This window comes from Heterocephalus glaber, unplaced genomic scaffold, assembly GCF_053883595.1.
Source record: "Heterocephalus glaber isolate CG9 unplaced genomic scaffold, H.glaber_assembly_v1.0 deba00000470, whole genome shotgun sequence".
Lineage (NCBI taxonomy): Eukaryota > Metazoa > Chordata > Mammalia > Rodentia > Bathyergidae > Heterocephalus > Heterocephalus glaber.
In genome coordinates, this window is record NW_028258145.1 from 18,087,716 (window position 1) to 18,103,558 (window position 15,843).

The 15,843-nt window shown below is 42.2% G+C and overlaps 1 protein-coding gene and 1 long non-coding RNA gene across 12 annotated transcripts in view; one reads left to right on the forward strand and one right to left on the reverse strand.

Moving 5' to 3' along the window:
• Positions 1-15,843, forward strand: part of LOC110349097 (uncharacterized) — a 127,892-nt gene that overhangs the window by 87,490 nt on the left and 24,559 nt on the right. Inside the window, exon 3 of one of the 6 annotated variants that reach the window (XR_015448541.1) lies at positions 1,981-2,053. The exons of the other annotated variants lie outside the window; for them this stretch is intronic. This is a non-coding gene — a long non-coding RNA (uncharacterized LOC110349097). The remainder of the gene's footprint in view (positions 1-1,980; positions 2,054-15,843) is intronic. 6 annotated transcript variants of the gene reach the window in all.
• Positions 1-15,843, reverse strand: part of Dnah6 (dynein axonemal heavy chain 6) — a 243,015-nt gene that overhangs the window by 5,335 nt on the left and 221,837 nt on the right. For all 6 annotated transcript variants that reach the window (XM_087204323.1, XM_087204324.1, XM_087204322.1 and 3 more), the window contains 9 exons: positions 14,828-14,966; positions 13,780-13,899; positions 12,295-12,416; positions 9,431-9,560; positions 6,447-6,574; positions 4,595-4,780; positions 4,044-4,116; positions 3,077-3,228; positions 668-890 (listed from right to left, as the gene is read on the reverse strand). In XM_087204323.1, coding sequence (XP_087060449.1) covers positions 668-890; positions 3,077-3,228; positions 4,044-4,116; positions 4,595-4,780; positions 6,447-6,574; positions 9,431-9,560; positions 12,295-12,416; positions 13,780-13,899; positions 14,828-14,966 — 1,273 coding nt within the window. The remainder of the gene's footprint in view (positions 1-667; positions 891-3,076; positions 3,229-4,043; positions 4,117-4,594; positions 4,781-6,446; positions 6,575-9,430; positions 9,561-12,294; positions 12,417-13,779; positions 13,900-14,827; positions 14,967-15,843) is intronic.

A 15,843-nucleotide genomic window follows, 5' to 3' on the forward strand; every position in this document is an offset into this window, starting at 1 on the left:
GATTACTGTATGAGACAGTACTATTTCAAAAATTATCCCTACCATTTTGTGATATCTCTTAATCCAGGACTCAAATGTTTCTTTAATCTTGGGAAACTAGCTATCACCTTTTATTTTTGGCAAATATTCCCTCTCCTCTATTCTCACTGTCTCCTTCTGGGTACTTACTAGGTAAATGTTGGAGGTTCTGCTCTTTCCACAGTGTCACCCTTCCCTGCATCACTTTGGGGGATTTTTATCAGTTTATTCTTTAGCTGTCTCTCAGCCTATCTGTTGAGATGGTTTTCTTTCTATCCCATTTCTTTTTTTAGGGCTCTACCTCTGTTTCAGGTCCACTTAGAGTTTTGCAGCATAGTTTTCCATTTACTAGTTTATTTTAAAATCTCTTCTTTGATGAGTCAAAATGGATTTGGTGAGAGAAACATTTTAGTGTCTAGTCAGTCTGCCATTTTGAAACTGCAAGTTTCTGCTTTTTAAACTATTTTCTCCTCATGAACTTCAACAGAAACAAGCATTAACTATATAACATCAACCTACACTCAGAACAAATACAATTCACAGCATTTATAAATTTGAATGATTAATTGGCCCAAGAACTCCCTTAGTACATTTGGGCCTCAGTGAAGTTTTTGTTTGGTCATTACTGTTTTCTTAACAGCGTCCTTACCTGTGGTTGAGAGTGTTCCTGCCCGGGCCCCTGTTTTATAGAGTGGGGAGTGGTACAGTGTTGGGCCTGGCTCGTAGTTTTGTTGTGGTTCAAAATGCACCACAGGCAGCATGGGATTCATCTGCCCAGGCAGTGCGTCTTCTATGACCATATCCTTGTCATCCCACCGAGAAGCATCCATGAACATCCCATGAACAAGGACGCCGTCCTCTGGAGAGGGCAACTGAAAGACACAAGTTAAAAGGTCAGAGGAGGAGAAAGGGAGAAGCAGTTTGGACCATGTCCTCTGTCTCACAACCTTATCAGGTAGTTCTCAAACCATTTTAAAATCACAGTTATTACATTTTAGAGAGAGGCACCCCAAGGCTCTGAGAGGTCTTGGTCTGACACTAAATCTCCTACTTTTCACACCCTGCCAGGATGTCCAATAGGGGAAGCACTCATTGTAGGTGGGCTTCAGACTATCTGATACCATGGTGTAATGATGTTTCCTTTCTCTTGGAAGGTGGATGGGATAAGAGGGCTGGGATTATCATGTTATTCTTAGTGAAGTCTTTCCAGGATCAGAATGCCTTTTGCTCTCCTAGAAGGCAGATTATACATCTGGAATAATTAATATTGACAGAGAGCCTCAGAAAGTTCCTTTCTTTTTTTTTTTTTCTTTTCATTAAAAATCATGCTTACAGGCTGGGGATTTAGCTCAGTGGTTCTGACGCCCTGCCTTGTAAGTGCAAGGTCCTGAGTTTGATCCACAGTACCAAAAAAAAAATCATGCTTACTTTTTAGTATTAGAGAGAGAAAGGAGAGAGAGAGAGAGAGAGAGAGAGAGAGAGAGAGAGAGATCTTGCTCTTTAGTGTCCCATGTCTGGATGTTTCCACAGGTGGACCTATGCCATCCTTCCTCAAACACTGTGAATGTGGCTAATTCTGGGGCTGAACTTTTGGATAATTGGAGCCCCACACCTACAATCAAAGGATTAAGCAGTTTGGGCAACATGTAACACACTGCAGAGTGAATACATTCCTTTTGCCTGGTCTTTGCTTTTTGGTGTCCTGAACTTTGTTTCTTGGGTCCAGCAGGGTGGGATGGAGCTTCTGTTTGGGGGTTGCTATGGCAATTTGTGCAGATTTGCTTGAAAACCACCTTGCCACCTACTTGCCAAGCCACATGCAGGAGCTACCTCAGTGGGCTTGCACCCAGAGGAGTACCTTTTCCTAAATGGTACAAAGGTGGCAAATGGGCTGATAGTAGTCCTGCCTGTTTGTAACAGAAGTAGAACTCTCTGAACACGTTCCCTGGCTGTCTTTTTCAGATGTCAGCTGGGTGAACCAAGAGATCGGCCAGCTAGACCATCTGAGGCCCCCAGAGATTTCAGGCATTCTAAGGTACTGTCATGGCTCAGTGCACAGGATGGGTGGGGTGGAGAGACAGAGGCCCTGGGGGTCACTTGAAACCCCTTCCTGTCAGTCGGCCCCTGTGGCAGAGAGAGCATGCCAGGCACAGAGCATCTCGGGAGATTCTGGTGATGGCTTTTATGTGGGTATTTTTTTTTTCCCTCCAGCAGTGTCAATTGTTTCTGATGTGGGCCTGGGACACCTTTAGGCTTTAGTGGGCTCAGCACACCCTGTAGGGGTTGATAAAATATAGATTTCTGAGTCCCAGCCCAGAGTTTCTGGTTCAGCAAGTCTGGAATCAGGTCAGGGAATTTGCATTTCTACCAAGTTTGCCGAGACTGCACACTGAGTACCAATGCACTAGAGAAGTGAACTGTGTCATTCAGCTGTCTACACTGCTTCCAAGTGCATTCCTGATAGTTATCTAACACCATTATACTTAGAGAATGTGTAAAGTTAGCTTACTGATTCCACTGGGAGGCAGCCAAATGGATGACATAGACAAATAATTGATCCCCTAATAATACTAGTAACTTATTGTACCATGTGCTGGTCACATGCTTTGACTGATGTTCATTTATACTGCACTTAGCTCTGAGGTTGGTGCTATCAACTCCATTTTACAGATGAGAATACTGAGGTGCAGAGCTGTTAGCAATTGCTCCAGCACACAGAGGTGGAGAGTGAGTCAGGAGAGTCAAATGCAAGCTTCCTTGATTCTGAAACCCTTGTTTTTAATGTTTTGCTCTATTGCCTTAAAGATGGATAAAGTTACTGTAGGTATCTAAAGAAATGAAACAGTGTTGCTTGGAAAAATGTTTCTATAAATCAGACCAAATTTATGTAGCTCCCTGCAGTCATTGCTAGCTGGGGAGCTTCTCTTAGAGTGTGACTACTGTGCTTCCCTCCTTCTCCTGCCAATGGTGGTAGTGGAGTAGGGCAAGGGGAGTTGGCTAAACTCTTGAATGACTGTGGGACAGAAACTTCTTTGGTATAATATCTGGTGGACAATACCTCTAGGTCCATGGGCAGCTCTTGTCCAAACTGCACCGTCTTGGCAGCTTCTGTCACTGCAGCTTGATCCCGGTAGGCAGGAACCACGCTGTACTTGAAACTCAGCTCATCAATGGGCAAACTGTATTTCCGAGCATGGTTTTGAAGAGTTCCTGTACATATGAAAACCAGAAAGCTGGGTCCTCCAAACAACATTGCTACTCCACACACACTGCACCCCTCACCCAACCAGGCTGGCCTAGCACCAGAGAACTTCCTCTCTAAGGAACACCCAACTATTGACACTCTACTTGGAATTATTTCAGAGAGACTGGAAACCTGTGGGTTATGTTAGGTGAGGACCCAAGAGATGTACAAGTGCTGGCCATGCCTGGGAAGAAGAGGAAAGAAGGCCAATTCTGAAGTGAACTGTCTTCCCACAAAGGAAGTTTCAGGGCCAAAGTTCCCAGCTGTAGGATTTTGTCCAGCTTGGAATGTATATTAGGGATTAAGAATGAGACAAATTAAGGGCAGGCTGTTAATATCTAGTAGCCCCAAAGCCTGGATCCTCTAGGACTCTCTAGCTAGATTTCTCAAGAACTGATGGAGGGACATTAAGGGTATGTTTTAGAGGGAAGAAGGCTGCTCAGAGCTGGGGCCTGTGCAGGTAGAGTGCAGGTGGTGGCCTTGAGCATGGGTCACATGGAAAACTGAGTCACAAGCTTGTGTTCATGTATGTAGCACTGCCCACACTTGAATAATCTTCAAGGGGCAGGAGGCAGGTTGCCAGCTGGGGGGACATCTGCTCTTTCTGCCACCCTTTCCCCCCAGTCATCAAGGAAGAGCAAGGCTTTGTTGGACTGCTCTTTATGCGGTAGCTTCGCTGTTAGGTCCTCAGCACCTGTGCTATGTCTCCAGCTCCTAGAAACCCTGTCTGTAACAAAGCACAACATTACCTGTGGGATTTTTCTAGAGAAAGCACCAGTACCTGTTAGGAATCCTTGAGGAAAGAAGAAACCGGAGATCCAGAAGGACTTAGGCTGTCCTCTTTTGAGCCACAGCTGAAGGAGAGACGTGATATCACAAGGCACTTTATTTCTGAGCTAGAGTTTGTCATCTAAGTCAGAGTGACATTTTGGAGGCCTCCCAGGAAGCAGACGCTAAGCTGGTCCTGAGTTATGACCATCCCATTGTACTGCCTGGCCTGTCCCTTCTCCTCACCTCCCAGCATGATAGCAGAATCTGATAAGTACTAGCACAGATGAGAGGGAGAGGGCAACAAAGGCACATCTGGCTGTTTGGAATCATGTCAAATAGCTTCTGTATTTCCCAGCAGGATTCCATGCACTATGGTGAAAACTCCAAGAATGGGCTGGCTAGGGAAAGTGACATTATAATCAGCATAAGACTTTCAAAGGAATGCTCATTTGGAAGTTTGCTTCTCTGGGCTCAGATGACCCTTCTACGATTGTTAGCCAGAGCTTCCTAGGGACTTTAGGGACAAATGTGCTATTCCCTCTGAGAGGTGTAGTTTCTTACATCAACAAATGCAGTTCTCAAAATAAGGTCCTTGACCCATGATCCTAGTGGCTTCAGGGAAGGGTAGGCTGTGTTGGACCATAGAGAAGGAACCTGGTTGTTGAGGAAGCTGTTGTACACCTTTTCCATTTCTTCAGACATCACTACAAATCCAGCAATGGCTTTATTGAGTGTTTCTAGAGAAGTCTGCAAGAACAAAAGGATTGGCGTCCTCTGAAGCTGTAATTATCAAGGGCAGATGACATTCATTCATGACACTCATGAAGGGCCTGCCAGTGGGTTCTGTCCTTTCTGCACACTGCCTACTGGACCAGGCCCTGCAATATTTCATGCATTTTTTTTTTTTTTGCAGTGTGTGACCATAGGGTGTAATGCTGGGCATGGGAGAAGGTTTAGGGAGTCAATATGAGAGGTCAGTGTGGCAAAAAGAAGGAAAACAGGAGAGACATTCCCCGAAACCTAGGGACTTGGGCTTGGAGAAAACGACCATCCAGCTCTCCTTAAGGGCAAGGGAAAAATGGGTCTGATAGTGATTTGGGAACCATAGGGCCTGGAGATGTGTAGGGGAAAGGGAATGAGGACTACCTCATGCCACTGGTCCTTGTTGCTCAAGGAGTTCCTACAGCCTTGGGGCTTTTTATAGCAGAAAGGCAAGATTCTTAGATAAGACTAATCTTCCAGCTGACAAAAGTCTGCTAGTACTGGAAATACTTCCTTACAACAATACTTCCTTATCCTCTCCTCCTCTCCACAGAAGACAGAGAGGCAAGCTGTAGTCCTGGGAGGTGCTGGGCTGGCAGTACAGGGTGATGTTTGCCACCCGGCTTATGACCAAGGCAGTGTAGATAGATTAGTGATGGCCCCTCTGGGTTCCAGTTATGTGAAAACTTTCATGTATTGGGAAAACATAATAGGAAGATGTTAGAGGCACTGTTTTTGTTGGTTAAACACCAAAATAAAGCCTAGGACCATGTGCACATAGTCTTAAAGACAGGCAACACGTGGAAGAAATAAAGCTCATTACCCTTCCATTCCTTCTTAGGTTAACTCATTCATCCTTTCCTCTTCACAGCTCTTTTCACAAGAGGCAGTGGAAGAAAAAAATAAGGATTTTAATTAATTTGTTCTTAGAGAGTAAGGCAATGATGACAACCTTTTAGAGCTTTCAGTAATTACAAACAGCCTGCTCTGGCACGAGTGCCATAGGTTCACCATTACTGGTCTAAGGAGTCATCTGCTGCAGAATGCAGGAAGGAGGACCTGAACCAGGGCCAAGACAGTTGGCTAGGAAATAAGAGCACATACCATAGAGGATTCTCATGCAGGCATTTTGTAGCTCACACTCTGAGAAACTATAAAGACTATATTATTAAATGCAAACTAGACATCAGGAGCCAGCATTTGGACTCACTCTTGACTGAGTACTGAAGCTCCTGATCAGTTTCTAGTGCATCAGTGGAAATTCCATTGGTGTAAATTAGGATAATGAGGAGACTGGAGATCTGTAAGGTCACATACTCAGTCATTATCAGAAAGAGGAAACCAGTCTCATTAGCAGAGGGTGAGTTCAATCTTAGACAGGCTGGGTTTCAAGGGACGTTAGCGGGGCCAGGGATTTAGCTCAGTGGTGTGGCCACCTGCCTCGCAAGTGAAAGGTCCCGAGTTCGATCCCTGGTACCAAAAAACACAAAAATAAAACACACACACACACACACAAATCAAGGGATATTAGTGTATCTGTGTAGAAATGGTGGTGTGATGGGAAAGGGAAACTCTTAAGTACACTCATACTATCATAGCTCTCTGTGAAGCTTCGCTACCCAGGGGCAAGGGTAGAGATGAGCTCACATACATGGATTAACTTCAGTAGGTTGTTAAACCGGTCCACTTCCTGGCTGAGAACGGTGGTCAAGGAATTCAGCCGTCCTTGAGGGTCCTTGACGAAAAGGCTCTCAGAAGCTCCCTCCAACATCAGTTTTTCTGAAACACACACAGCTGACTCCTCAGATTGGTCACCACTGATTTCTATTCTCATTACACTGCTACTGGCATGTGTTTATCCTAACATTCTTTCTAAAGCCAACTTCTCTCACGATTCCAGTCAGAGACATAGGGCTTTAAATGTGTTAACATTTCTATTATTGAGAACTCTTTGATGATTCACCTGTGTTTATACAGAAGAGATCACAGAAAAATCTAGCTGAATTCATGTGAATCAGGGAAAATGAGTGTGTGTGTGTGTGTGTGTGTGTGTGTGTGTGTGTGTGTGAAGTCAGTGAGTTTCATTTCTTACCATGGGTATTTTCATCTTTTGTGCCAGTTTGAGCTGTGTGGCCTCTGGCTTTGGACAGAGGTGGGTAGGTCCTTAATTGCTTAAGTAAGAGAGAGATCGGTCATGCCAACGTAGAAGGAGGACATGAATGGAAGAAAGAGAAGCCTGCTCCCTTCCCTCTCTGTGACTGTGATGAAGAGGAGAGGGTTCATGAGGGAAGAGGATGAAGTGGAACGTCAGTGTGACTTAGTGGTATTTCCAAACTCAAGAGCTGGGAAGTCTCTGCAGTGGACGAGGAGGCCTGGCAGGAGGACAAGGTATACCTAGTTTTGGCTGAGTGGGAGGCACAGCCCTGAAGACTTTGTTGCAAAGTTAGCAGGGCAAAGCTGCTACCTGATGGACAAGGGACGTTTCAGAGATCAAAGGGTTCAGGGGCTCTGAGTCTTCCCTCTACCATACTGTTGTGCAAGCTTTGCTGTTCCCTGCATACCTGCACTGCATCTAGGAGAGGAGGGGTTGTTGGTGGGAGACTAGGAGATGAGGCTTAGCATTTGCCCAAGTTACTGAGCATTATTCAAAGGAACTGGCTAAATTATTCAATAGGCCCATGGTTCAAACCATGTGGAAAATTTGGTTCTTCTTTCTCTATATAATCCATCCACCAAAGGGAGACTCAAATGAAGAACCACATGAGCTATAAAAAAGAAAGGAACTACATTTTCCTGGAGTATATGAAGAAAGTGTGGGTAAATAAGTGGCTCCAAAATATGTGAATCAAATTCCTTCTTAACCATTCCCAGTGTGGCTGTTGGAGGAAAATCACCCAGCAGCGTGGATTACTCCAACCTCTTGGGTCCACAGAGCTGGGGTATTACATGTCTCGTCTTCCCTGGCTACCATCCCCAGTGGCCATTCCAAACCTTTAATTCTTTTGTTGGGTCAATTCCATCCCTGCCCCTCAGATGGCCTGCTTATCATTTCATAGTAAAACTATAAGCTTTATGAAGCTTGGAGAGAAAAATCTCCTGAAGAGTTAAAATTAAATGTAGAAAGACCTTCCTTGTTCATAGCAGTGTCGTGGCCTTGTTCTACCGATTAGTTGTCAAATGTTTGGCAGAGCATCGTGACATGCGCAGGACTCCCTGTGAGCCTGGCCTGCTCCCAAGGACCTTCTCTCTGAAACACCTCTATAGATGGTGCAGATATTTGCAGCCTTTGGGGGCTTGGCCAGCTCCGGGGGGCTGCAAACTCTCTAGTCCTGGTCACGCGCACGGTTAAGATACTGCTACTTTTGTCTCATGTGCTATTTGAGGGGCCTCACTGCCAGGGGAATTTTGGAGTCTCATTTGTGGAGAGGACGCTCTGTTCAGACTCTTCCCAGACAGGATCCTGAAAGCTGTTCCTGGGTCTTCCCAGTGCTGGATTTTCAGGAGTTGGTGCTCTTCAGTTTGGTGATGTAACCTTCTTTTTGTACTTTTGCTTTCTCTGTGTAAATGTGTGTTTGTGTGTTAATCAACAGTTTATTAAGCTTTGTTTTATTGTTTTTTCCTTGGTATTAGAGGGTTTTGTTCTTTGGGAATCTGTACCTCTAAATTAAGCAACTGTGACTGTAGTCTCTTTAAGGCTATACCTCCTCAGGGTTAAAAGGATAAGTTCATGATCTCTGTAGCCATCCACCTACCCACCCACCCATCCATCCATCCATTCATCCCTTTTCCACCCAGACCTCTATCTTATATTTACTGATTAGAAATTGTTTACTAAAATAATGGCCTCAATTTGCTTCAACATCAAGAGAACTCTACCCAAGCAGAAATTTTTTGAGGGCTGCTCCTCATAGGCAGATAATTGACTTCTTCTGAGGTCACCTGTCTCCTTTTCTTGGGCACTTTAAGACTATATAGGCAGGACTCACTGGTTTTTCCTCTGCATCAATTTTCTTTTTCCTATTATGACATATCTAAGTACCATGAACATTAGATCTAGAAATCTAAACCTATGACCAATCTAAGAAAAGTATGAAGGTAAATGTCTTGTGATCATTAAGGAAGATTGCTTAGCTTACTGGAAAATAAGACAAAAATAATTTGGCCATCTCTCCTGAATGGGGAAAAATAATGAAAGGACTGTCTAGAAGAATTTTAAATGATGATGAAAGTGCTTCTCATCTGTGCTGTACAATATGGTAGTACTTGAAATATGGCTAGTGCAACTGAAAAAATTAATTTTTAAATAAATTTAAAATTCAGTTTAAGTAGCCACATGTGGTAAGTGGTTACTGTCTTGGATAATTCTACAGACTTTAGAATCATGAAGCTGAGGGAAGTTAGGACAAAGTCTGGTTAAAGTTACATTGGGTTATAAACCAGTTTGCTCCTAATGCTTCTGGAGGTTGAGGTGCTGCAGACTTCTAGTCCATAAATGGAGAACATCATGTCAGAAGAAGTCTCTAAATAAAATTTACATAATAAGCAGGTTTGAACATATGCTCACCACTCAATTCTCTGAATATACTGTATCCCTAAAATTCCCATTATATACAGATGCCAAGAATTATGTATTACCTGGAACTCTGGTCTGGATAGAAGCAACAAGTTCTTGGACAATTTCATCATTGCTCTTCCCCTCTCCACCAGCAGATGATCTTGGCTGAACCTCAAGTATGGTGTTAATTAAAGTGCTGGTCTCTTTGTACTGTAATGATGGTAAGAGACAGAATGGTGAAAGCTCAAATTCTCAAAAAGAAACATGCAGAATACAGTTTACAGTATTACAGAAATAATGAAAGTTGTCAAAACCAAGGACATTTAATTTCATTGTGGTAAGAACATTTAAGATGAGATCTACTCACTTAACAAATTTTTATGTATGCAACCATTACTAGTGACTATAGATACAATGTTGTACAACAGATCTCTAGAGCTTATTCATCTTGCTTGATGAATGCTCAGGAATTATGCCTGTGCCTAATTCCCACTGATTAATAAAGAAGATAAAAGTTATTCCATTACTAATAATCATCTTATTGACTTTTTCTAGCTGGATCCTGTTTGCAATTCTATCTTGGGTTCTCCAAGCTTGGCAAAGTAGTTCAGCTCCTTCTTTATGAAAAACCCACTGGCCTTTTGTGGTAGACAGACAACCTTATGGGGCTGTGGGCCGGACACCACTGACACGGACATTTGTGAACTTGGAAAGTGACTCTCAGAAAGCTTCTATTTTGGCTGGCTTGGCTCTAATCTTGTTCTCAGAAGCACCTTTTCCTGTTCTTTCTTTCTCTGAAAGGAAGTACAGGCTCTTTAGCAGGACAGGTGGGCACTGGCATCCTCCACTTCTGGGTCCACACCATCCTTCAAGAACAGAACATCCTCAGCCCGCAGGGATCTGAACTCTATCACAGCTGGCCCTAAGGAGTACTTATCAGGCAGGGGGACACCATCAGGAGGCACTATGTGTCACCATGAAGATGACTGACATGGCTTCATTTTCAAAAAAGAGCTTGATGCTTGGGACAGCAGCCTTGTTTGTTATCTGGCTGTTCTTCACAGGATGTTAAAGGGCACTCTCAGAACAACTTGCTTCCTTCACTTCTAGCTTGTTCAGAGCTGTATCAGAAAGGGACATTTTGGCAATACAGCAGGGATGGAGGAGCCAGGGGCTCAGACAGCAGCAGAGATGTTGCACTCTGAATGTGCAGACCCCTTCCCTCCCTGCCCCTTTCCTGGCCTTTGCTAGTGTCTGACAAGAATCTGTATGAGCACAGCTTGCTGGGTGGAGAAAAAAATAACTACATCTTTTTGTTAAGACTCTATTGATTGCAAGAGGCAGAATTATCTAACCTAATGTGTGTCTCAGGTGAAGGACAGCAGAATACGCTACTCCAAAATAAGCCATTTGACATAAGAATTCTAGTAGGCTAAATAGAGGCTTCTTGGAAAACTGCCAGTGGAAGGCATTCTAATCTCCCCCCCTTCTTTCTGAAGATAGGAAATTACAAACTCCTATGTGAAAGATGCCCTCCCTGTACCAGAAGACAAGGAGCATTCTTCGATGGGGAGCCATAGCCAAGAGAGTGCTGTACAAACAGACTGTGTTAAGATGTTTATCTTTCTTTAGCCTCCACACATAATTCAATTACTTTTCCACAATTGCTTCTCTTTGTTCAACCTAATACAAAAGCATTTGATTTTTACCACTTCTTTGAATCTCCATTTCTTTATTGGTGTCACATAAAGCTTACATTAAACTTATAAGTTTTTCTCCTGGTAGTCTGTTTTATGTCAATTTAATCCTCAGACCCTCTAGGAATCTAAGATGACAGAGATGGGATTTTGCCTCCCCCACACAGGCATAATGGATCCAACACTCTCCTGTGCATGGTTGGCTATTTCTCTCTGCATGGCCCTCATCCCTTCCCATGGTGGAGGAGCTGCTTCCATGTGGTGGGTTGGGGGTGCAAGGAACAAGGTCACAGATGGCTGAAGGTACACAACATCCTAGCTGGTGACTCCAGAGGAAAGATAGAGCCTTTCCTGATCCAAGCATCTCTAAATACTGTCTCAGGAAAGGGTGCTTACTCCCTAATGTGGTCTCATAAAAACATGAGAACAGGAAAGGAGTAGCCAAACACTGGCCTCTTGGTCTTTATAGAGGTTTCAACCATTGTTTTGCATGAATTTCTTCATATGTGGGGAGATTTCACCCTCTAACTCTTATAGGGGCAAACTCTAAATAGAAAAAAAAGATGGTCTCCTTAGCCTCATGAGGCCAAATCCAGTCCTCAACCTTTAGAGGTTTCCAGAGTCCCAGGGACACACCTCATTCCTTTGCTTTGGTTCACCACAGATGCCTGCGCATGACAGATGGTGAACAGGAAGGGCAGGCAGGGCCTAGGTCACAGGGGACTCTTGAGTGTTCTGCTGAAGAGCTTGGATTGCTTAGGTTATGGTGCATAGGTCATGCACAGAGGAGTAAAATAATCCAGATTGCTGTTTGAACCTATTACTGTGGCCTGGTATTGCAGTGAGCAGTGTTTTAACTTTTCTGCTTTGGATATTTGTAACTGTACTATCATGATCTAATCACAAATAGATCCAGGAGCCTTGGTGTAACATGAGACAAATGTGCCTTCATGGCGGGAAGAATGAAGAAGGAGAGAAAAGGCTGTACTATTGCCTGAATCTCTGTGTTCTGGTGGACTATGAGCAGGTCTATTATGGATTAGGCAGAGGCATGGAGATGGAGAGGGTGGCTGGTGACAGGATTTTGGGAAAGAGACAGGCTAAATTGGAACCACTGCTGAAGGAAAGGTGAAACAGTTGTTTGTTTACTTAAGGATATTATAAATCAGAACTAGTGAGCTGTTAATTGAAGTTTTGAGTTTATGTACACAAAATAAGTAATTATTTTAAGTCAAGAGGTCACATACCTGGAAAACTAGGTTGGCATTTTCATGCATTCCAAAAATTTCTGGGTCATCTATCAAAGGCAGATTTTCAATGTACTCCTTAAACGCTTGTAGGCTGTCAGCCAAGGGTGCAAAATATATGCCTGTTATTAAAAACAGAACACAAACACATTTCAAATGGACTAGCTTTATACTGTTACAGTTGGCTTTTCTCTGGCTCATTCAGATGGTGGCTGAAAAGAGATTATATTTCCTGAGTGTCTTGCTTTCATTGCTGTGCCTAGTTTTGTTGCTCTTTCTTGAGGTCTTGAACACCATGTTGGGATCTAAATCTTTCAAGATGCCTCTTCCAGAAGGTTTAAAGCTCTGAGAGCCTATGGATACTTTGCTGAAAGCTATGCCTCAATAAGGGCTTCAAATTTATGTGCATTTGTTTGATAAACGACCTGCTTTAATTCCTCAAACAAAAAGCTACCTTTGCAAAACATTGAAATCCAAGGTTACTCAATTTTCCCCAGTGATGACAGGAAGTATGAGGTATGAAAGAAAAATATTATAGTAACAAACATATTGCCATTAATTTCTCTCAAAACACTCCGCCTTGCTTCAGACACACTTATCCCATCATTCTTGACACTTTTGGAAGCAGTTCTGGGTGTCCTCTTTTGTATCTTTAGTTGCTCTGTTATGGCTACCTCGATGTCCTGAATTGGTTCAAGATGTTTACCTTTCATGGCTGTTTTGACTTGGGGAAGAGCCAGAAGTCTCATAGTGCCAGATTCAGTAGATGAAGACGTAATGTAATGTTTTTATGAGCCAGAATTTCCAATGGATGGCACTTGGCAATAGCATTTATCATACTTTTGATCACATCTCATAAAGACACAAAAGAGGACTTCCCGAACTGCTTCAGAAAGTGGCAAGAATGACAGGGTAAGTGTGTTCAAAATGAGGGGGGTTAATGGTAATGTGTGTTTTACTTTAATAAATTAAAAAAATTTAAATATTCACCATAGCTTTTGATCACTCCTCATACAGTTGAATCTAATCAATCTCTTACAACTCAGTGGTTGGAACTGTATGAGCCCTTTCTGTGCTAATCAGATTGCTCCCTCTAAGGGGATCAGCACTGAGGACCCTTCATCTAACTTCTCTCTGACTCATAATAAACCATTGCCAATTCATAGATCTGCTTTTTACTCAGTTTGCCTCATTGGAAGTTTTCTTTAATTATATTCAAAATATACTAGAATATTACCTTGAAACACACTTAGACACAATACAGCCAACTTTAATATAGAAATAATTCAAAGTTGCTGTTGGCTAATACATATTTTTGTGCTTTTACTATCAAACCAGCTTTGAAGGTGTGAAGCATGGAGGTGGATACTGGGTTGTGAAGATTGGACACAAATGGTAAAGCTAGAAGGAAAATTGTAAGACACTCTCAATGGCTGCTTGGGAAAGGTCTTTTCATCATATTCATTCACCATCAAAGTCATTCACCTGATTCAGAATATTTATAATCATCTTCTAATGTTTCAGGAGAAAAAAATCTTTTCAAGACTGTACGAAGGCATCTTTGATCCCAAGTGTCTGTAACTCTTCCACCATATGTAATTTCACCTGAAAAGGAGTTTGTGTTTTAAAATACATTATTTTTTTTTAACAGAAACTAAAGCCACTAATTCTATTTACATATTTATTCCTTCTTGTTCTTTTGCTTCAAAATATTGATTTCAAGTCTTATTTCATCATTGACAGCAGGATTCTGAAACACACACACATTTTTTGAGGAACAGTCCTTTTGTTAGGGCCAGTGAGTGAAATGGAACCAAACATTCGTGGCAAGACATTCAGACCCTATACATACCTTATAAATGACTGTCACCAAGCTAAGGAGGAAAGATAGATCTGAGGTCAAACAGAGAACTTGCCTCACAGGAATTGGGGAGAATTAAAATTTACTGGTACACTATCTTTTTCCACAGAGAAGCTACTTTCTTTTTTTTTGGTACTGGGGATTGAACTCCGGTCCTTGAGCTTGCGAGGCAGGCGGTGGAACCACTGAGCTAAATCCCCGGCCCAAGAGAAGCTACTTTCAATGTGTTTCATTGTCATCCCTGGATTTTGAGTAGGAAGGAATGATATCTAATGCAGACATAATTTCTCAGAAAAAGCCCAGATTTATTGTTACAATTCACCACTATAGTGTTCCTAGAAGGATTTTACCTATGATACTGACAGCTGTCAGGGCTGTGGTGAAGATTAAATAGGCAAATGTGGGAAGTGTGTAAAATAGTACCTGGCGTGTAGCAAGATGTATGTAAATTTCCCTATTATTGTGGGGCAAAACATCTGCCCAAATTTCTATGTGTAAATATTCTCATGATGTGCTTTTTTACATATTGTTAACCACAAAAACAATATTGGAAGTCATCATCAGCACCATTAAACACTGGGGAGGGGGGCCATCTTGGTATGGGACAGGTGGGCGTGATCCAACAACTTTGTGGTCCTTGGCTGAATGCCCTGGCCGTGTGGGTATACTGACCAGTAATATAAATGAGTGCATTCCAGGGGATCTTTCCTTCTTGGCAGTATAGGTGGAGATTGAGTAAAGCACATTCCCTGTCACTGTCATTAAATTCATAGCAAATATTCCAACCAAGGGGGCCAAACTTCTTTCTCTCCTAGAATGGAAAATTAAAACAGTCTGACATAAAATTTGATAAATATCACCTAAAATAATGAAAAGTAAAGGTTTGCTATTAAAATTGAGTACCTCCATACTTCAAAATCAGTTAACATCATGAAATTCAACTTCAGCAAGGCTTTCATTACAGTGGAAGCGCATCTTCCCCTAATCCAGGCCCTTTCCCATATTTCCAAAAGAAATATGCTATTACTGGAAATTTAGCAGATTTGTCACAAGATTATTCTTTAGCGTAAAATAAAAGTATTTCCCCATCAAAACAGGGAAAATACGGGGTCTTTTGGTATAAAAATACTCACATTATAATCATCTATCTGATAGAGAGCAAGTTACCTATTATTATTATTATTATTATTTGGTACCGGGGATTTGAACTTAGGACCTTGTGCTTGTGAAGCAGGTGACAGCACCACTGAACTAAATCCCCGGCCCAGTTACCTATTATTTTTTGGAGTTTTTTCATGGCTTTTTGTCATGACTTACCATGCTGAATACACACTGACTTTTCCATGGTGACATAAAAACAAACAAAAATGGATACACATAATTATAATCCTTCTTTCATGACACCCCATAGTGAAATTCTTTTCTTCTTTGTTATTTTCCTATTTTATTTTCTTAATTCTAAACTGATGGCCATGAAAGAGCACTGATCCTAAGTTCCCTCCTCCTGATCTCAAAATTTCACTAAATCTTAAAGTACCTTCTCATCTCAGCTGCTTTATTTCATGGAACAGAATCCCATACCTGAAGCTCCTAATTCCAAATCTCTCAGATCTCCTCTAGGACTTGACCTTTTTGTTTATCTACTGCACATCTTGCATCTTTAGTCTTTGTGCTTTCCTTTACTGGTC